This window comes from Falco naumanni, chromosome 8 (genome assembly GCF_017639655.2).
Source record: "Falco naumanni isolate bFalNau1 chromosome 8, bFalNau1.pat, whole genome shotgun sequence".
In the NCBI taxonomy this organism is placed as follows: Eukaryota; Metazoa; Chordata; class Aves; order Falconiformes; family Falconidae; genus Falco; species Falco naumanni.
In genome coordinates, this window is record NC_054061.1 from 44,423,349 (window position 1) to 44,446,532 (window position 23,184).

Here is a 23,184-nt window from a genome sequence, read left to right on the forward strand (position 1 = left end):
ATACCGATTTATCTACTGGATTTGCTTACTCTGTTAATAATATATATGATCCCCTAAATGGCCCCATTACTTTCGCTTTAGCAGGCTGCCCCTTCTCGTACCCTATAAACCTCCCTGTCTGAGTAATTAGAGGACTACCCTTCCTATGGTATTAGTTTTATGTTCCCCTATAACAGAAAAAGAGACAAGACTAACCCCTTCCAAACCTGCTTTGGGTAACTGGCTTCAGAAGGAAAAAGAGTACTGGCCTCCATCCTTCAAAACGTGTTGTAGTGGATGGAGTCCCTTCAGCAAGGGAACTGGCAACACAGCCTGCTTTGTGGCACTGACCCATCGGCAAAGATCCCTTCTGTGCATTCCTCGCTGAAAGTCAGATGTCATCCAGAGTTTAGAGCCCCCTCTGTGCTGCACCAACCTTAAAACAATCTGACTCACATCAGTGGATTTTACAAGTTCCAAATGCAGTTGTAGCTGCCTCATCACTGTTTTCTCAGCAGAATTCTCCATATAGGAAAAATCAGCAATGCTTGGCGAGGTTATCAGCATCAAAGAGTTATTGAAGCAAGGGTTTACAGTTTATGAAGTCCCTAGCTTCATTTCAGAGGGCAAAATCTGATGATTCTCAGTTCCTCCAAAGAGTGTGCCCAGAGCCTGGTCCTCAGGTTTTCAATACCAAGATAAGCAGGACAAACAGAACATCTAAGATGAGATCTTCACTGAGTATCTAGTGAAGTCGTCTGCCTCATGGGAAGTCAGTAGAAAAATGCATTTTTGCAGGTACTGTTTTGAAAGTTTTGGTCAGGGCGCAAATGCTAGATGCAAAAGTCCTTGTGTCAGTGCTAAAGAGTACTTTGAAGTCTTTTTATTTTGAAGTCTTTTGTAAATCTTAGTGTTTGGCAGTTTGTACATTTCTGAGGGAATCCTTTGCAGCTTATGGAAAGGATGGATTTTTAAATGGAAAAATCATCTAAATAAGCTATGGCATAAGAAATGTGATAGTCGTCTCCAAGGCAAGAGATGTCATAAAAAGTGTCGGTATGATGGATGTGATGGCTAATTGAAGAAAAATATTTCTATTTCAGCCACAAGAAAGCAAAGAAGAATCACATTGGAAATTCAGTAGTGAAAGTATATCCCAGAAATCAAAAGATCAATACAAAATCTTCTGCAGATTCAGACTCATGATAAAAATCATATTACAGACTTAATTCATATTAAGCTAGAAGTGATTTATGTCGTATCTTGAATAGTTTTTAGCTTTAGCTTGAGTCAAAACATACCTTTTCTGAAAGCTGCCAATGTCAGCCTGAGCTTCCATCATACTGCTATTTTTTTTTTCTCCTGACTCATTCTTTTACTATGTGCTGTATTTCTGGTCTGAAATTTTCTTCTGCTTCTGACCATTTGACAGTTCAGACTTCTGGTTCCGAAGGTGAAAAACCCTCCACCTTCTATACAGGGGTTTAGATTTGCTTCGAATCATCTCTCAACTTTCTTATGAAAAAAATTAAATAGAATAGTCTCCTTAAATTTCTCACCTTATAGCAGGTTTTCCAGACTTCAAATTGTTCTCAAAACATTCTGCAGTTTACAGCACCCACTTCAAAACAATTCTGCACTCAATGATATAACCGTTTTCCTGTATCTGTTAAGTAGTCCTCTGCTTTGCACCCAGTCTACTTCATATTCAGCTGAATACCCATGATGATTCCTGAGTCTCTCCTGGAAAGACTGCTTGCCGACTATGTAACTCAAATGCTTGACTTTGCATTTAGTGGAAGACACAATTTTTTTAATCTGTCTGAGCGCTGCAATGTCCTGGTCTGTTGGCTTAGGCTCTTACGTATCAGAGAAATAGAAAGGATAACCAATAGTGGTAGTAGAGGACTAAACAGAAACACCACCAGTTTGTTTACTTATAAATACCGTATATTCCAGCAGAGTATAAATTTGCCAGTTTCCAATTCCCTTCACTGTAAGCAACATCAATTTTGGGGTAGCTTTAAGGAAACATCCACATGAGCCTGCTCACCCATGTGTAGCAGTCTCTCTGGGTTCAAGCAAGGAAAGGAAGAGGATGCCCAGAACCTCAGCTACCCTACACTTGCTAGATAGCTGACATGGTGCACTTGGCAGGAGGCATTTTGCCTACTCTGTGTTATTTCTGCACTGCAGGATGGAATTTACCAATAAAGAATTGTAAGCTAAGGAGTTCCTGTGCTTAGAGTTATGAATGAAAGGTTTTCTTCCAGACAAAAGGCGGGCAGATCTCTTACTTTAAAAACGGTGCTAAAGGACAACCTGAAGGAACTGCATGTGCTCGCTCTCTCATCTCTAAATTTGTAGCACACTCAGGAGCCTGGACGTGCCAGAGGCGCTCGGCATGATTTGGGTGCAGTGCAGACAATACCCTCCTAGTGATCTGGTGCTGCTGCTATTGCTGTTAAAATGACGAGTAACTTTTTCTTATTGGTGGCTTTAAGTTTGTCATCAAAGCCAAATATTTTAGAACAGCATTTTAAATGCCTATTCAACTGCTGAGTGTTGAGCACATGTTAATACCGTTTTCTCCAGATATGGTAGTTTATGATAAATGTTACCAGATTTTGTACTGTTCATGTAGTATGCTACTAAACACTAAGACAAATGGGCCCATTGAAAGGGGATTTCCTTTGGAGGACACAAGCTGGAGACCACCCATAGAATACACAGGAATAATTAAGTGTCAAGATAAAAAGCTACAGCAAAATATTAGCATCTCAGAATCCTTAATGAATAAAAGACATTTTTAAAACAAAGGCTATAGTTATAGGTGTTTTGAAAAAAATAACATGAAGGCCACAATAGCATTTGGGGGGAAGAAGAAAAGAATACCCCATCAGATTATCATACTGTTTGAAATTTTCTAAATACTTGTGTGCTGTGTTTTTACTCCTGGCAAGCTGCAGAGAGGTGTGTGAAATTATGCAAAACTGTGAGGACATGAGTCTTTTTTCATACCAGCCTCTTGCTAGAATAAAAAAAAGTTATTTATGGAGAGGTATTAGAGAACTACGTTGCTGTAAAGAGGAATTCATGTGGCCTTGCAGCTGAAGACATTGCTTGCAAAACCTGTCCTGAGACAGAAAGCTCAGAGATCAATTTGAGTGACTTTCAGAGCAAACAGAGAGTAGACTGTAGTTATATGGTAGGTCTTCCGCAAAACTTCCAGAGACTTCAGAGAAAACAAAATTGCATCTATGTCCTATCTAAATATTAGCTAAAAAACTTTCCAAAGACACAGATACTACTTGGGCACCCAATTTCCCCAGCAGTGTTCTCTGGAACAGCTTCGGCCTTGTCTGGTTATGTACAGTACAGGTAAGTAGCAAAGATTCAGGCTTCGCCATCACAACCTCTTAAGCAAAAATACAAAGGTTTACTGAACTCGGAAGTATAAAGTCTTGAAGCTTTGGGTATTGAATTAGCAAGCAGCGTGAGTATGTTATTTGGAAGTTATTTGCTATTACTGGAGAAAAAGGTAACCTTTCTCTATATTTTTTTAATTATTTTAGACCCAGCTCTGCAGTCAGTTCCCTGGTGGCCATTTAAGCCACCATCCTCCCAGGTGGCGTGAGGGAACATGACGGTTGGCATGAAACAAGTGCTCCCCTCCCACACAGATACTGCAGCCCCACACTGAGAGGAAACTAATGCTGTTCAAATTTTACTGTTGAGAGGGAGAGAGACAGCAGAAGAGGGAAAATCTCCCAGATGACAGCCAGTCATTTCGCTGAAAAGGCTGAAGTTCAACCACTGTCCTCTACCTCACTCAGTAATTGCAGAAAAGTACAACATTTGCAAACTGCAAACCTGGATGTATAATAAACCTCTTCTGTAGTATTACCTGCTCCTTAAGGCCAGATCTTACAAATGGGTTGGTGAGAATAGAGCCCTGCGTCAGCACAAGCCATATTGACTTCAGTTTTGAAGTGTTTAAAGGATGTGATCTTTGTGCTGGTCTATTGTATCAGAGCAAGTTTCCCATGCAGTATGGAATGCAAACATGATAAGATGTATATTTTTTTCTGCAGTGTCAATAAAAGCTTTTTATTCGTACTTTCACTGAACTAAATTTTAACGGGGATGTCAGAAAAGTCAAATGCCTTGGTAGGTTTATTTGAAAGGTAAATGACTTTCCTTACCACCCACAGTGTCTTCTAGTAACCCAGTGATTCTGATATATCCTGAAAATAGTTGTCCTGAGGACGTGCCACAGAAGATGCCTGGTACAGAGTACAGCACACTATAATGTCTTTTTTCCTTAATACCAAAAGGAAAAAAAAAAAGAAAAAAAAAAGGAATAAAAAGGCTGCTAGTTCTTTTCATAATCCACCCCTTCTGAAATATTTCCTTCATCTTTAAACTCTGTTTTCCAGATGACTTTAAGCAACTGTTACTTTACAGCATGTTACAAATTATATTAAGAAAGCATAATTACAAACTGGTCCAGTTACTCAGATGAAACAGAGTGCCATGTCAAGAAGGTAGTCTTTTTATATAATAAAAACGATGATAATAGACTAAGTCTCATCAGTCGAAAGGCTTTATTACTGTCTACTGTAGAAAAATGGTTTTGCTGCTGCTGGATGATATATTCCTAGCTAGTCACAATATACCTCATTTCCTGCTTAGATAACAGAAGATACTAAGATAAAGTGTGAAAGGAATAAAGAGCTGTGTAATATAGATATATGGAAAAATAAAAAATGTTATAGAAGTAAAAATGAAGTTATGCTTAAAAACTTGTGTTTGAACTAAGTTTCAAAAGAGAAAACAAAGATCCCCAAGTTTCTGTGTGCTTACTTTGGATAGGACAGACTTGCTAATAAATCTAGGACCAAATAGGACAGAAGAAAAGACTGTTTACAGACTAAAATACACTGAGATGTTCACAGCACCTGGCACAGCTTAAAACTAAATTGTGTTATCTTACTGTAGGTTCAGAAAACTGTCTTGAACAGAAGCTGAGAACACCTCGTCGACGATGTCAGCAGCCCAAAATGCTGAATAGCCCTGAGGACAACATGTACTATAACCAGTTAAATGTGAGTTCAAAGTGGCAATAAAGCTGTTTTACTGGCTTTGTTTCCAGTTAATAATTCTGTTATTAATACCTGTTTCAGCCCCTCCAGCCCCACCCCCACGTTCTTCTGCTCTCGTCTTGAACATGTGCTTATGCTCTTTATCTGTTGCTTTCATGTCAGGATGTCTGCCTTCACGGTGAATAATTGATGTGGTTTATCAAAGACGAGCAAGATGCATGCTTCATCAGGCTCACTTGAGCCCTTTGATCAAAAAAATTATGCTGTGACTTCTGATATTATCAGCATCTGCTTGCATTCAACACAAAATCACTTTGAATTAAAAATTAACGACTTGCTGCTTTGCTTTGACTGTGTGTTCTTGGCCCTCTCCACAGGGAACTCTAGAATATCAAGGGAGCAAGAGGAAGCCAAGAAAACTTGGGTAAATATCTATCTTCTTAGTTCTAAGCAACTGTAAACAGAAGAAGCCCTTTGTGATATTACAGAATATGCAAAACTTTCTAGAGAGGTTTCTAAAAATAAACAATTAACATATTTCTGTGCATTGACATTGGACATTTTCTGCAGAAACAAATGTAAAACTTGCATGTACTGCTGTCTGTAGACACTAGAACTGATTCTTATAAAATATGGTCCACAGCTGTCTCTGAGTACTACTACTACTACAAAAAAAAAAAAAAAAAGGCTTTCTTCATGTTTTTAAGTGTATTTAGCACTACTGAAAGGTGCCAAATGAAAGATGTTGAATTATAAGTTCTCTGACCTAGAACACGGAAGGAAGCCCTGCCAGCTTTGCAGCAGCACACTGGCAATGGGCTTCAGCCCTCCTGGGGGAACACATTTTAAGAACTGACAGAGAGGCCACTCAGCCAAAAGGGGAGTTGCTCCTTCTCTGTTGAACTGAGTCAGTTCTCATTGCCACATGAGCAGTTATCACTTGGTGATAGGCAGAAATCACTGAAAACAATTTACAAAAGCCAGGCTGGCTAGTATACAATTGCCAAAATATTTCATTGACTGATCACATGGACCAGAGAAAACTGATGGATGCTCAGTCTTGCAAATGCATCTACTCCAAAATCTACAAGAACTTTATTACTTCCTCTGGGTTTAGTTCATCTTCTGAATGTAACTGTACAAATAGGAGGTTTTTGAGTGAAGATTAAAGCCCAAAATCTTGCATGACTGCACAAGATTTTGTTTATTTTATCTCCCTCCCCTAGTTTGAAATGTCTGTGTTCCTGTTCAGGGAATGAAAACACTAACGTAGGACTGCAGTACTCATCAATACATCACAGAAATATGAAAGCCCCTTGATGTCAATAGGGCTTTCCCCCAAAACTGGCTATGTGGTCTTTGGCTCATATTCACAGCAAATCATCAACTGAAATATGTTATCAAAATCATAACCTACTTGTGGAACATATACACACAAGAAAGCCATATTGTGCAAATGAAATGTCCATTTGGTGCAAATAGATGGTCTATCATTCTGTACACCCAAACTGAAAGGCTATATTGCATTTCGCTGATCCTCAGACCATTCTAAATATAATCATAAAAAAGTAATAGCAAAGCAAAAGTATGTATCTTTCTCATCAAATCACATCTTTTTTTTTTCCTTTCTTGTATTAGCACTCTTCATTTTCACATCCACAGAGAAGTTTCTGTTTCTGAAGGTATCAACATAATTGTTTTTTTAACTTAATAAATGATGTTTGTTTTCTTTCCAGCCAAATCAAAGTACTGGATGGAGAGGATGAGTATTACAAATCATTGTCAGCTGTTGAATCTGTCCCTGAAGATGACAGCTTTCTCAGTTCCCCATCTCCTCCTTCTTCAAGAAGTGTGTCTTTTGCTCAAAGCTGAACCTCAGTTACTGTATTGACTAATACTGGTAAGAGTATTTTCATGCTGGTAATCTCTTCCAATTAACTTTGTATGTGTATTTATATAATATGTTAAAAAAATACAGTTTCAGCTAGTAACTTTCACTGATTTAGAGCTTGTTTCACAGCTGTAAACTGTCCCATTTAGCTGTATTTCTGTAAGCAATTCCAGTAAAGGGGAGCAGCACTACCTGTATGTGTTGATGTTGATAACAGACATATTTCTTTAGCAGCAAGGTTAGTTTATACGGTTCCGACCCCTTCTTCCCTGCTCCCCCCTGGCTGCTGTTCCCACCCTTTGCCATCCCTTCTGTTGTGCTGGCACAACTGCTGGTAGAGCTGTGTGAAAAATAAGATCAAGGAACTGAACTGAATTAAAAGAATTCTGTGCTAAAAATCATAGTGAAAATGTTTTGTATTTCATTAGACTGGTATTAAACATTATCCTTTATAACTTTCTGTGCTGTGTATGGCTTTTAAAGCTACAAAAGTGCACCAAGTAAAACCAGCTAAAATAGTAATTCTGTCTCAATATTCCTTGTAAATATTTTTCTTATAAAGTGTTCATTTACCATAAGTTTAACTTAAAGCATTGTTTCAAATAGAAGAAAGAAAACAGTTTTAAAGCTAACATTGCACACACTGCTTCATATAGTCCTTGTGACTGAAACTATCGTTATGACTGGTTGATTCTTGTTATCCATGCAAGCATTTAATTTCTTTCTTAACCTGTATCTCTGGGCTCCAGTGATTGCTATACTTCCACAGCCCTCTTGTATGTAGCTGGAAAAAAATGTCACCTGCGTATTTTTCTACTTGCTTTCCATGTTCTTTCCAAATCTTTAATGAAACAATATATAACTTTCTATTGAACACTAAGATTCTTTGCTGGTAACTGTTTCTTAATCTTTACTTTCTGTTTCTGGGCCACAGTTTGATCTGTGACAATTCTTTGCTGCTTTTTCCAAACAAGCTCTTGTCAAAAACTTTTTGAAATAAAATGTTCACATGTACCGCCTTACTACAAATTTGCTCAAAATGATTTTTTTGTTGTTGTTGTTTTGAGAAACCATGCTGATTAAATCTGACCATGTATTATATAGACCTTATTATGATCCTTGGTTTTCTCTTCCTCCAATGGGTTTATCCTGATCTGTGCTAACGAACCTTTTTCCTTGTGGAGATGCAGTTCACACGTGTTCCTTTAAGCTACAGAATTTCTTGCTATCGGGGTTCATTGGCACCATCTTTCTGACCACAGGACAAGGAAAGATGGCGTGGGAAATGAGACCTAAGTGCAGCCCAGGCATTCCTAAGCCAGAATAGGGTTTGAAAGGAGAAAAGATAATGAAACAGTTCAGCAAAAGCTTTGTCTCTCCTAATAAACACAGAAATTAAGTCAGGCAGGGTGGATGAGGATGAGAGAAAGATTTAGCTGTTCCAGGAAGAGCAATCCTTCACTAATGCTTCACCCAAAATGTAACAGAAGGTTGAAACTGAAAGTTAAAATCCTGCCAGAGATTGAAGTCCTTAAGTTCACTCCTCATTTTCCTCTGCTGTACATCTGGGTAGATGTACTTTAAAGGCACTTTAGAGCCCTTAAAATTTAGGGACTCCTTAAACAACAGAGAATTGGTGAGTAACTGCAGATGAATTAATGATATTCAAAAATGCAGTGCAAATACAAATGGCAACTAATATGAATGCATTTGTACAGACCGGTTTGTTTACATTTTGTTAAAATGTGACAAGAATGAGTATTTGTTATGATACCTCATCAAAAATAACATACAAATTTTCTTTTCCTACCAGTGGATAAGTTCTCCATTCATTTGTAACATATCTGGAAGGAAATTCACATTATTTTTTTAAAAAGTCAAATTACTTGCTCCGTTCTTATATTGGCATAGATCACACAGAGTTCTAGCAATATTGATGCTTTGTGGTTCCATCCTTCCTTTTTGAAAAATATTTGGGAAAATAAAGTTTTATTATTACTGCATATCACATCATCATTATGCATAGTTAGAGTTTATCAATTGTTTTAGTTAAATGGTAGTGAGGTTTCCAGTTAGGTATGTCACCTCTCTAAAAAGTGACAGTTTACCTTATGCTGAGTAATACATTACTCTGAGTAGTTCTATTAATTTCATAAAGGAGTAAGGGAAAGTGAAAAGTAATATATAATTCAGTGAAGCACTTAAGCCAAAGCCTAAGTCCCACTGAAATCAATGAAATTTCAGCACGTGATTAAGTGCTTTGCTGAATGGGGGCCAGGGTTAACAAGTGCAGCTTCAGAACATTAAATAGTAAAGCACAAGCAAAATGCAAACACTCCCTAAGTACATTCCTTAGGTTTCTTCCCAATTGTTAAGCTTGTATCAATCTCAGCCATCAGAAATGGACTTCAAAGAGATTTTCAGCAGTCTTTAATTGCATGGAAAGGGTAAAATACATTATTTTCCTTGCTATATGTGACGCCACTACAGCATCTGCTATAATTTTTCAAATTAGTTTAATGTCACTAATATTTTCATACTGAAGTTGCTATCTAAAAGCTGCTGTTGAGTACTGTGCTTTCATTCTAGGTACTTCTTGTCTAAAAACTGTGCAGCAAGGTAGTCTGTGCATTTTATTATTTCCTAACTTATCCCCCTTTTCTCATTTGTTTTTGAGCAGTTCACTTTATCCTCACCAGATAACCCCTGTGAGATGGCCTTCTCTCATCCTCATTTCAGAGCACGTATTTGCCTTTACATTATTAAAGGTCGTATCCTCAGCTTGCTGTAGAGCCATGCAGTTGCATTAAAACTGGCAGAAGAGTTGAGCTTCTGTTCCCACATCGATAGAATTGTGTTTGGGTTGATTGATTTGTGTGTGAAAAGGAGTACAGGAGACATGTCAGTATGATGATCGTGGTCAGTGGGAGCATACCAACGTGAATTGCTTAGCTTTTCTCATTTGGTTTCGATACCATTAAAGCATTGTTCTGATTTATTTCCTTTCGCATTTATTACCCTGAAATATTAATGTATTTTGCTTAATAGTTCATAACCCATCCTGTTCTTAATATTGTAGGAAAGTAGAGTTAAATCCTGTCAGGAAGAAGAAATTTCTTAGACAGTGTGTAATATATTAAACCGTTTTCAGCAGATGGGAGAGAAAAGGGTGAAGCTCAACAAGGGATTTTAGTAGATTTTTTGTGTAGACCCTAATGGCACTAGAAACCAGTTCTTGCTGAGGACAATTTCTGCCTTTCAGTTATGGCGGCTTAAAAACTTCTCTCTGTGCCAACAAAAATCAGGCAGGGAGCTTTTGGAGATTAGCCCCTTTCATTTGGTAATTTTAAACGTGCTTCTCACTTAAACATTTACATCACTTTAGTAACATAAAAGGACCTTAGAATAGGAGTAAATTGCAGCCATCTTAAATTTGCCCCCACTGTGACCTCCCTCACCCATACACTGTAAGAGTGGTGGAAAGGGCTTTTGTGCACTGAAGGTCTTTTAAGTGGCCCCTATCAGGCCATCCAAGGAGTTGTTGTTACTTAGAAGCTTATAAAATATGGCTATAAATAATGTGAAGCTAAAGACCTTGCCAAGTCCAGTCAGACCAAAAACTGATTTTCCTTTTGGTGGTAACAATCACAACCAATTTTTTCAGTGGTAGGTACAGAAAATAACCCACACTGGGCAATTACAAAGTCATCTTCCTGGTAGGAAAATTTCTTCCTATTAGTAGGCAATTACTGATTATCTGATGTCATTTAGCATAGTTGCTAATATAAGCATAATGCTTATATGATTATATACTTAAATGGTTTTTTTCCTGTGTTTTATAGAAGTGCGAATGATTATACTTTCAAGCAATTGTCTCATTGTGTTTTAATTCAGCTAAGTTCCTGACTTCTGGCACACTGTGGTACTAAACAAACGCTTACACACAGCACACACATGCACATAAACACAAAGTGGATATATTGTTTCAGTTTTAAACAAAAGGAATGTATTTAAATGTGGTCCTCTAACTGAGTTGGAGACCTCTCTGACTTGTGTTGTCAGAGGGTAAAATGGAGCTACCAATTTACTTTATACTACTCTTTACATACCCTTAGTGCACTTCTCATTCAATATAAATGCTTGCACACTATAAAGATTTGCAAGGAATCTCCTAGTGTTGCCATTTTCTATATTCAGATTTTTGCTATACTTTATTTAAAGACAGTCTTGACTGGATAATCTCTAATCTTCATTGTCATAACCAACATTCATTATTGTGCAGGAATATTTTTTATTTATTTTTTATTATTATTTATATCTTCTATCATGAAAAACAGGTATGGTTTTAAATAGAGAAGGCATTAAAAATTAAATATGAAATCATAAATATGTAGTGTCTTTAGGTGTATTCTTATCTGATATTTAGTTCCCTAAACAGTAGGAAAACCGGGTAAGTTTCATATACTTCGTTATGTGGTTGTCTCAATAGTGCAAGACATGTATGCCAAAAGCCTGCAGTTATAACACACAATGGTCTCTTTTCAGTATCCATTGGTCTTTGCTTGCTTTCATGCATATGAGGACAGATGATTAAATCTCACGTTTTAGAACTCAGGTCCATCACTGTAAGTAGAGTTTCTTTACAAGTTTCTTCTTTAGTGAAAATTTGGAAATACATGATTTAGTAAAAAGTTGCATGATTTTATGGACACAGAGTAAGGAGATAGCTCAGTGGTGGAAGCAAATGACTGGAGGTCAAGATGTCTGGGTGGTACTTCTAGCTATTTGACACAAAATTTAAATTGATGTAAAATGGGATTTCAGTCCCAATTTAAAAATTTCACCTTTTTTTAAAAAAAGGTAATGTTATAATTGAATCATTTTCCCCTCCTTTTGTAAGAATTGTAATTGTGTAGGGGTATTGCTTTTTTATTGTAAAATAGTTAGCAATGAGGTATATAACTGAAGTCTACAATACTGTTATTTCTCAATCCTTCTCTTTATTTTTGCTCAAAATGGAAGGAGAATTTTGAGAGACCAACAAGCTCTGGCATTTTAAATATCTCCTGGTTAACCAGATACATATAGTACATAGAATTGAAACAAAGCCATATGGCACAGAAGTATCATGCTGCAAGAAACTGGTAAGTAGTTTTAGTAATTATATATGCACAAGACATGACATATAATAAACTGACCCATCCTGTTTTTAACTCTGACAACAAAATACAAGAAATAATGTCAGGTTTATTGTTAACACTAGAAATACATTTTGTTGATGTGCCTTTTCTTTAAGACTGTTCACCCTGGGAGGAGTTGTAGCAGAATGCTTAGTTAACAGAAAATGTTTCTGCTTGGCAACAAAGCAGGACTCCCAGACTGACAAAAGTAGCACAGGATGAAAACCAAAGGCTGGGGAGCAGTCCCCTGGGCCAGAGCTAAAGGTTACAGAACTCAGTCAGAGGCTTTGTGTCTCCATGCTGAGCATTGGAACTGGTAAGGGAGGAGGCCAACAATTCATGATAATAGTGCACTGTGTCTTTAAACACAGGCTGATGCCCTAACTCGTCTTAATGGATTTGTCAAGAAATATTGGAAATTATTTTATTACATGTATAAATCCGGTATCAGTCAGAACAGTAAATATATACATTGTGCTATCAGGGAAGTGTTTATTGTAGTATTCATGCTGTGATGTTAAAGGACATAGGAACAGATAAGTGAAAAACACATCTTGGAGTAATGTTTCCAGAAACCAGATTACATATTATTGATCAGGCCAGTAATATATTAAATTCTTCGGTTTTGTTTGGCAGGCCCATTTTTTTTTATTGAGTTCCAGAGAGAGATTATTTTTTCAATAATTTAAATAGGATTTTATAAAATAGTTGGCAAATGGAGATGGCAAGTAGGTAGGTCAGCATGTTTGTGTTTTTCTGCAAAAGACCAAAAGTCCCAATTTCTGACACATTACCAGTGAAAAGTAGGCTTGAATGTCTCGTGTTGATCTCTCAGTGAAAGTAGTATCACCACAACAAAGACTGGATGGCATCCATGGGGCTGGATTACAGTGCCGGGAGGGAGGCCTGTCAGGGCTGTTTCCAAATATTGTTGTACTACTGATCATGGCAAGTCCCTAATGAACACCTATCTAAAACTGAAATAGCGGAACTGGGGCGCTGTGCCGAGGCCAGGACAGGGATAGCAGGATCTGGTTCTGGTGGGAGTGAGCCTCAGAAAGCCGGGTGGTGGAGTATGGCATTGCTGTATAGCTGGGAAATGATGGTATGGAGGTGCTACAGTGGGGCCCTTAGCAAAGGGAGAAGAATACAGAAGAGATACTTCCACAGAATTGTGTGACATAGTTTATTCACTGGTTTTTGTTCTTGCAGTTGCTCCCTTTTATAAGCAACAAATTAACACAGCTAACGCAACCGGAGAGATCATGTAAAGGCTTCTGTGAGAGAACAGCTCTTACTGAGATGCAAAATCTTTGAAACAGAAACTTTTAGTTCATAATTTATGTTGCCCCAGGAATGAGCACTCCTCACTGCTATTGCAAGAAAAATAATTTAAAATAATATATTGATTTGATAAAATTGCCAATAATCTAAGATCCCAAATTCCCATAAACATTTCTAAGACTGCTGAATGCTGTAGATGAAACAGGAGAAGCAGCTCAGTCCATTAATCCGTACAGCTGAAACTTGGGACAAGACAACATATTAACTACACTGTTCCTAGTTTGCCTTTACGCCTCAAGATGAAAGTAAGCTGTAAAAGAAGAAAAAGTATGAATGTTACCACTGTTCTTTATGTTCTTGTTCTGTAAGATTAGTGTGATGGAAGTTTACATCCAAATGCAAAGATAAATGCTGTACTTGATGCAGGCACAGACTTGATTCATTTGATTGAGTTTATCTGTTAGAAATGAAGTTCTGAAAGAAAAACAAAATGAGAGGCTTCATAAAACTGTACCTTTTGATAACTTGTATTACAATCTCCAGCATTTTTAAGTCTGTGGAGATTTACAACTGAATTCCAATTGGAAATTGGTATTGATTGATTATGTTGCTCATTTAACATTCCAGCATGCTGCAACAATAATGCAGCAGACTGTGATAAAATGGGATGTGATCTAACAGGACATGACCGATGGGATGAGAGCAAAACACTGGGTCTGCTGGTAGTGCTGTGCAGTAGTTCAGATTGGCATCTTATGTGCTTTGATTGTTCATTTCATTTTACTGTCATCCTACTGAGTTGAACATTTTAAAAGACACAGCGTTTTTCCATCTGTAAGGCATGGAAAGACAGATGGATATGGAGAAACTCCACCTACAGCGCCTTGACTGGATGCCATTGCCCACTTAGTGGTAGAGAAATCCCTTCTGGAAAATTAGAATCTCCTTAAATATATTATATTGTGAAAGGCTCTTTAATATAGGAACTTACTGATATTTGTAATTCTTTTTCTAATGAGTACAAGTGAAACAAACTGTTTTTTATTGACAGAGCTGCTACATTATAAACACTGCTTCTGTTACACTGAAGTTAATCCCCAGTCCTGTTACAAGAAACTCATCCTTATTAAAGTAACATTAAGAGCTTCTTTTTATTGATCTGCTCCCTTCACTTAATGATAGGAACTTACTGATGTTTTAATAATAACCTTGCAAGCTCTATCTCATTTTACTTCAATGTGTGTTACAGAAAGATGCTATGGAAACTAACTTAGCATAAACATTTTGCAGATGTCTTTAAAGGTTAGGGAAAAAAAGATTTAGTTGCACTGCATGTTAACAAAGATGGCTGAAAAACTACAAGATAAAAGAGAGCCTGGAGTATGAACATCAAAGAATTGTTAATGACAAGAAATACCATTAGGGTTAGCATCCCTTTTGTTTCAACCCCCTCACACCTGCAGTGTGTTGCAGATTCTGTCTTTGTTGGCACATCTGAATTACTTCCATTAGCATTTATAGAAGAGTGGCTGCAAAACAACAGCAATGTACCCCGGTTTTCTCTGTTGCTCCAAAAAGTCAGATATTAGGTTCTCTGCGGGTTTCCTTCAAGGTACAGTATCTTATTGTAAAGGAGACTATAGACCCAGGATTCCGTTGATTGCAAATGAGCTAGGTTGAAAGGAGAGGGGAGCTTTTGTTACTGCTGGAGAACTAATATAAGCAAGTACAAGAAGCACACATAAGAAGCTCAGACATTAGCAATAGCAAAATCAGAGCGTGAAATTCAGATTAGCCCTCCACAGGCTGTGAGAGGGAGGGGGTATTGGAAGACTTGGCATGGCTAAAGGTGTAACCTGTTTCATTTGGCCCCTGAAAATTTTTAACAGATGGTGGGACCAGCTGTCTTTTTCAGCCATTTAATAAACTCTTCGGTGGTAACAGTTTGGGAAGTGGGGGGTTTTGAGTTTTAGGCCAGAGGAAAAAATAAAGAAATCTGTCCCAATTGTCTTTGCCAAATAGTGAAGCCTGGAAACATTATGAAAAGTTAAAGTGAAAAATCTAATTGATGATACTGTCCTGATTATCCATTTCAACAGAAGAGGGAAAAAAAGAACTGCCTGTGCCCAAGTGGACCAGTGTGTAAAAAAAAAAATGCCTATTATGTTGTTATCTTTATCTGTCATTTTAATTTCAGCTCTTGCAAAGGAGGCACATAATGAGAAATTTTAAATGAGCTGTAGAATGAGAAACTGTCTTACTTTTTGAGACATGATTCTGTGTCAAAGTAACAGGCAGAGTGATCTGTTATATGAAAAACAAACCCCAAAATTGTCATGGATAAGATCAAGTTTGCACAGTCTGCCCAGGTGCATACAGCAAGCAATGAACTTACCCTGACTTGCATAACACGGTGTTATAAAATGACAATAAGCTACCATTTTAGAAACATACATTGTTCAGGCTCTAATAAAAACCTCAGTGATATGTGGGATTTGGTTTATTGTGAGAGTTTACAAAAAAATACTCTGCAACTCTATTTCTTCAGTTAAATTAATTTTTTTAACATTGTCAACACAACACTTAAATGACAACTCTCAATTATAAGAGATGTTTTATTTAAAAAGCATGTCTAGTATCTTTGAACAGAACAGTTCTTTTTGCACATTTACATGCTACCCAGCTGAGCAGCCAACCCTTCCATTTGACAAGGGCTTTGTTCTGCCTACAGGCCTATTATAAGTCCTAGATTGTTTGCCCTTAATAAATTGCAACAATAAGACAGAAACCTCTTTCAAGTTAAGAGAAATAAAACACGTTGCCTACATAGCAAAGCATATGAAGTTTAATAATGACAACAGAAACATATCTACTAAATCTCATTTGCTTTGCTCCCAGATCACTGTGGTTAAGATAGCACAGAAAGGTTAGCATCTTTCCATGCATCGAACAAAAGATTAAAGAAAACAAGAGTGGGACAAAACAACTCTAGCTACAGAATTATTTTTTTCTTCACAATATAAAATCATACTGGATGCTGTGTAAAGAGACTAGTGGGAGCTAAACCGGAAAGAAATGTGAACATGATTAAATGTAGAGCAGAAAAATGTTTTTAACTGAAACGAAACATGATTTCATATTAGTGAAAGGAAGAAAAAAGAGTGGAAATTATTCAAATTGAAGAATTTATACTACTCTCCAGCGTGTTGGTGTGTGCCTGCTTGTGTGTGTCTTTCAGGCTCTCCACTGAATCACAAAGCCCTACCAATTTTGCTTTTATAGCAGCTAATGGACATTCTTCTGTGGCTCAAGTGTTGGTTGGGGACTTGTGATCTTAAACAAAATTGTTAAGCCCTGTTTCTGAGGCCCCATTTGTAACATTCAGCTGTCAGCTGTGTTATGTTTGCTAGAGATTGTTAGAGAAGGCTACCTTTGTTGAACTTAGATCTGCCTATTTTTTCACTTAAGTTGGAAATTCCTGATGATCTTTAGAGTATATCTGCAAATTATGAAAACAAGAAGTGCAAAAGGCACAACACTCTGGACTCCCTGTGCAACAGTAAAATTCAAGAAGGTGAGCATACCTGTCATTAAACAACTAAGTATAAGTCATTTGGAAGAGTTTTCTGTATTAGAAACTTGCTAGTAACTCAACGCAGTGTTTTCAGAAAGAAATTCCAGTCACTGTTTCACTTAGAGTTTACATTTTTCTATTTTTTTTTTTAATTTGCAGATGAACATTCTGAGGCTATGTCTTTGCTTTGATAATAACACTTAGTACTTGGAAATGTTGCTGACAAGCTGAAAGTACAGTGATATAAACTTTCAAAGGAAACGTAGTGTTTATGACAGGTATTGATTTGACTGGGTTAAAGGCTACTTTTCTTTCTTTTAAGGTATTTTTGAGCTATGGGTGATACTCTGGGGACTATTGCATGTTTTCCTGGGAATGTTCAGTATTTCAGATACCCCTAACTTTTCTTCTGCTCAGCCACAACATGCAGGCAACATCACTGTCATCCTGCTCTCACAGGAAGGGGGAACTGAAGATCAAGGTGATCGTGGTTTTTCTCTCTCCTGTCTTCTTTTGTGTCAAAAAGAATTAGAGGTGGATTCTTCATTGTGTCTGCCACAGTACAGTGACAAGGTGCCAGCTTCACTGCTTCTTCCAACTGCTGCACAGAACCAAACAGAGAGCATATAATTTGTTATTTCTGAGAGGGCAAAGCCTTCCTGTTTTACCCTGTGCCTTCCTACAGTGCTGATCTCTGTTGTATCCAATTTCTGGGTGACATTTGGAAGAATAATTTTAAAGGATGAACATGAAGAGAGAAGTATTAATAAGCTTTGATGAAGGGAAAAATTAATGGACTTGGGGACAATGGAGTAGAAAACTGTGATGGGGGAGACTTAGAAGAAGAGAGAGGAAGCCACTTGAGAGATGGGGGAGGGAAAGACATCAACCGTTAGGTTTCATGGAAGAGGAAACTGTTAGTAAATTTTGAAGATTATTGTAATAATAAAGCATTAAATCATCTTGCAGAGTATCTTAAGATGCATGTAACACCTATGGTAGAAAACTACTTTGAGATACTTTGAAAGCTTCTCGAGAAGGCAAGTGGTATAGTTACCATGACTCCTTAGTAAGTTTTTTTTAGAATACAAAATTACAAATTGACTAGTAATTGGAATTCTAAAACTAAAGACAAATAAAATCTATCAGGTATAAAATTCCTAGCTTTTCTACAATATGAAATTGGCATAATATTGAAATTGGTATCTTGGGATCTGCTTCCCCTTTCAAAAATCAAAAAAATCTTCACTTTTGATCATTCAAAGTAAAACATCTTTTTTTTCCTTGCAGTACTGCAAGGAAACAGGTTTTTAAAGAGTTAAACACATTATCTTTTGTGAATCTACTGCAAGCTTTGGAAAGAAACTTTCTATCATAAATTAACTGAAAATACCAGCACAAGAGTAGGAAAAAAATTTTCTGGGATTATTAATTTTCAAAATTAGTAATTGTTCAGTATGCTAGAAATTTAGTAGTTGGAACTCCAGAAAGATAGCCTGCTGGGTAGGTGATAAAAATCATAGGTAGATGATATATCGTATATTTAATTAACAAATACTTCTCAAAACAAACCTATGCTATTAGATGGCTTGATGTAAACAGTTTTGGTGAGATTTCTCCTTCGTATATATAAGCATATTGTAACAAAAGTGGTTTTAATCCTTCATCCAAGTAAGTTTTTTTCTTCTGTATGAATGATATAATCTAAACGCCCCTTATTTTCCACTTATTTTTCACTTTGTTTTCTGGGATTTATTATGTTGCAAGAAATCATTTGCTTTTTGAGACAAATTGCAGAGAGATGAGTATCTCTGGATATCTCTAACATACATTTATGTTTTCACCTTCAAATTAAGCTGATCAAGAGATATCAGAAAAATACCAAGAGATCAAAAATATCACTTCAATTTTTCCAGCTCAATCCTATAAAAACTCAAGCTTCGCTCCAATATCTAAATATAGGTACTATTATTTTCTCCATATGTAAAGATCTCAGATGTTTACAGCCCATTTAAAATTAAATACATAATTTGTCTGCTCAGCCAGACTAAATCTGGGTACTTTCATTAAAATCACACTGGTTTTGTTTCTGACAAAATAATTAATCAGTAGCTGTAGAATTGTGTTTAACAATAGCTCACATACACTCTGAGAGGCAGGATTACAAGTTTTTTTCTCAGTATCCTATGAGTCTTCATTTAGCTCTTTGTATATTAATGTATAGCTGTAAATAACAACAACAAAACCTGGACTGAAACTTAGGACATGCAAGAAGGGTGCTGGACAAGGATTAGGTAGAAATAATTTTCTTCATCCTCTGCTTTGTGCTGAATGGCCAAGAATGAAAAGTACCCCAATTTTTATTCCTCTTTTGAACTCTTCAGGCTTCCATGATGTGAACGTGCAGTTACCTCATAAATAATGCCTGTAAGACTGCTAGAGGGAACCAGCCAAATGTGGATCAACAAAGAGCTGGTAAGAGAAAAAAACAGTGTCCCAAAACTTGGCTGATCCAGCAGTATGGTTGCATGTTGGTGCCTCGTGTGTTTGCAGAGCATCAGATTCTTGATAGCCAGGAGACAGAGTGAGAGCCACGAGGCTATTCACTTTTTAACATCTAAACCTCTACCTTAGCTCAGCTGTTCTGCAACCAGTGGTAGGCGCTGGAGATAACTGTGTGCCATAGGTCTGCATTCACTCGGTTGGTCATACACAGTGATAGAATGATTCACTGGAAAAGGCTGGTGGAACACTGACTGAGTTGAGAAGAAAACTGACACAGAGAGAGGGTCTACCCGAGGTGGAGAAAAATCTGCTCTTCTGACTGCTCCCGTGTGTGAGATCGAGGAAATACAGATGGTAGTGTTACTGAATTCTCAGGATTGTGTCGGTAGCAAAGCTGGCAGGTCTTTCTGCAGGGGGAGGTTGTCACCAGGGAGGGTGGTTGTTTTGATGATTGGCAAGTGAAAAGAAAAAAGCCTCGGACAGAATCCTGTAGGGAAGCGTTTGCTAAAGCAGGAAAAGGATGGGCTGTAAAAGTTAACAAGTATCTAGTTATTTCTGCTTGGTATGTTCAGTGCTTGAGTTACAGAGGCACATTGGGCTGTTCAGTACAGCCCAACTAATGCGTATATTGTCTTTGTAAAGCAAAAATATTAGCTCTGGTTTTTTTACTTATCATATGCTCTAATCACCACCCACCAGGAAAAGCAGAGATATATGTGTTGTGGGTATGTTGGCTTATTGCTGTACTTGCACAGGCTGCACGTTTGTCTCCTAATTGCCTCCAGGCAGTCTCATTGCTGCCTCTTTGCTTGCCCAAGGTTGTCTGGGCTTTACCCCTCAACTGTCTGTCCCACAGGAAGATCAATATCTGCTCATAATTCAAAGTTGCTGAGAAGGTGTACAAGTGCCAGAACAGACTGACATGAAATCAGGGATGGGAGGGATTTAAAAAAGAGTTTGGATTTTGTAAGGGTGGAACATACATGATGTGATCCCAAGGTGTGTGCCTCTGCTCTTCAGTAGGGCTGTTCAGTCCAACTCCCTGCTCTTCAGTAGGGTTAATATGTGACATAGGACAACGTGGTCTCTCTGTGTTTCCTTTGGTAAGAATGGAATAACAACATACTACTTCTTTATAGAGGAGTTGAGGAGACAAATGCTTTAAAGACAATGTGCTCACATTGAGTAAAGCTCCTCTGAATGCACTCACTGCACAGTTTGACCTTCTTACTCAGGGCTGTCCCAGGATTTTGCTTGTTGATCCAATTCCTGCATTTTCCCCCAGCTCCACAGCTGCACTCCTGTTACTCAGAAAAATGTCCTGAATACTCCCCACACACCTGAGTGCTGTTCTCCTTCCTTACATACCCTGTCATTGGTAAACTTGCCAAGTTTACAAAAAGAAAAAGAAAGGTGAACTGTGAAAAAAATTGCATTACTGACCGGTGGCAGGAGAGAACAGGGAAGTGGAGACATAAAGTTTCCACCCCTTACCTAGGTTGAATGTATCTACACGCTGAGTGTCAGAAGAGGCTGTATATGCCTGTGTAGGAGACTTCTGAGTGAGATGTTGTATTAGCCAAAAAACAACATCCCACAGAGATGAAAACAGCTTCAATCAATCACTCAGAGCAGAGTGAACTGCTCCATTCATCTTGGTATTCTCACTACCAGTGACCCCAGCACTGATGTATGAGTCCACGCTCATTCTTAGCTTCTCCAGCCAGTCTCGGCACTCCTGTGGTGCCTGCTCGGAGGTTCCCTTTTCAGCCTCTCCACCTAGAGGGTTAGCCTTTTGCTTCTGACCCCTCCCAGAATGCTGACTTGCACAGGAAAAGGAGATCAAATATATCCACCCTATAAGACACACAAATAGGAGCTCAGATCCTGGTCAGTGAAAGAACTGAGGGAATGTCAGCAAAGTTCTGCTGTAACGTAACAAGTCCTGGTCTCCAAGCTGCTCCCTCCCAGTTCCAGACATCTGACCAGTGGTGGTAGCTCAAAGTCTGTACAGCTCTGTTTCCTTTTTCCTACATCCCTCCTCTGCTGCTTTCCAGTTTTTTATGCTTTTCTTTGAGCACTGCAAATAGTGTATAAATGATAGTGGAGCAGCATATACCAAAGGAAAAAATAAAGCTGACTAGATTTTGCTATTTGAAAGTATGTATAAGAAAATACCACTCAGCTGGGGCTTGCCTGACTGGTAGGGCAATAGTAAACAGAGGAAGTGATTAGTTTTATAGATAGTGTGATCAAAATCCCTGTGAGGGCTATAAAATAGAGCGCAGCAACTGAATTGATGACCAGTGAGGCATATGGTATCTAAATTAACAGTCTGTAGGATCTCCCAGGAGGAGGGGTCATCAGGGTATCAGAAAGCTGAGACAGAAAGTTCCTTTTGTCTCTTCCTATATTAAATTCCTGAGATAAGGGAATGCTATACTAATACAGAAAATGAGCTAAAACTGGAAATGTAATGCTTTCTCTTGAGTCTTTGCTGTAGAGTTTGATGGACAGGGCTGTGCACATTGCTGGAACTACCTCTAACCTCCCTTTCTAAAACTTGATTTAAGAGGGATTTTGATTACTCTGTTCTCTTATAAACACTGTTTTACTTCTAGAATGCAAATTATTTTACCCTTAATTTAGAGCTAAGTAAATGAGAACAGGCAGGAGAAATTCATAAATCAACTGATAACTATATATCATTAAAGAGAATCATTGGCAGTATAGAGCAGCTTCTTTCTGAATCATTCCATGTGCCAAGTACATTTAGCATGTGTAGCAATGGAAGTGAAAAAAACCTAGCAAATCATGAGCCTGGTTCAGTTTTTATGGGCATCTATTCCACTGACTTCTGTAAGAATTTTGACAGAAAAAGAATATTATTTTTTGACCCTGTACTCTGGTGCATGAATAAGGATGACAACATTGTATGGAGTTATTCTGATGACACTGAAGAAATTGCATGACTTTGCACTTGTTTTTTCTCCAGACCTTCTTATTTTAAGATGATAAATTTGGGAAATTGTTCTTTGTGGTTTAGCATGGCCTCCTAAAAAGCAGCCAGTTGTTGTCAATCACAGATTTCTTCTGAATCCACTTACTTGGGTTTGAAAGTCGCTCATCAGGTAGAGCTGTATTATTTGAGCATTGGAGACCCAGCACTGCAACTTTTTTTGGTCTCTCTTTCATTGTAGTCTCTCTTTCATTCCCCAGTATAAGGAGTAAGTCATTTAGGCTAAGAATACATTTCCATTTTACTGTGTTATGTGTCCTTCACCTTGGACCATTCTCTCTTCTGTATGTAATTTGTGATTCTCTCAGCTCAGTTCTAGTAGAATATGGGGTTTCCTGCATGTAGTAGGAAAAACAGGGATGGGAGATTTACTGAGGGAGAGAACCCAAGAAGTGTAGCCATTTGAAGGTCACTTCTTTTTGCCCTCCATCTCAGAGGTTAGAGAACCATGAGAAAAACAATGCTGTTCATTGGACTGGAGTACGAGTCATGGCCATGCTGACACCCTTGTCCTGGAGAAGTATATCCTTTCGCCTCTTCTTGGTCTGGGTTCTCAAACAGCTGGTCAAGCTGTTTGCCCCAGAGCAATAGGGGCTGACGGAAGAGTGAAGTGAAATGTGATTTATTTCCAGATTAGGATTGTTTGC

At 37.9% G+C, this 23,184-nt stretch overlaps 1 protein-coding gene across 6 annotated transcripts in view; it reads left to right on the plus strand.

Moving 5' to 3' along the window:
• MYO3B (myosin IIIB) overlaps positions 1–7,430 on the plus strand; it is a 207,275-nt gene extending 199,845 nt beyond the window's left edge. For 5 of the 6 annotated variants that reach the window (XM_040604658.1, XM_040604663.1, XM_040604661.1 and 2 more), the window contains 3 exons: positions 4,981–5,087; positions 5,462–5,508; positions 6,821–7,430. In XM_040604658.1, coding sequence (XP_040460592.1) covers positions 4,981–5,087; positions 5,462–5,508; positions 6,821–6,956 — 290 coding nt within the window. In that variant the 3' untranslated portion in view covers positions 6,957–7,430. Of the gene's footprint in view, positions 1–4,980; positions 5,088–5,461; positions 5,509–6,820 lie in introns of those variants that run through there. The other variant, XR_005829435.1, reaches the window with a different exon arrangement.
• Positions 7,431–23,184: the final 15,754 nt, after the last annotated feature.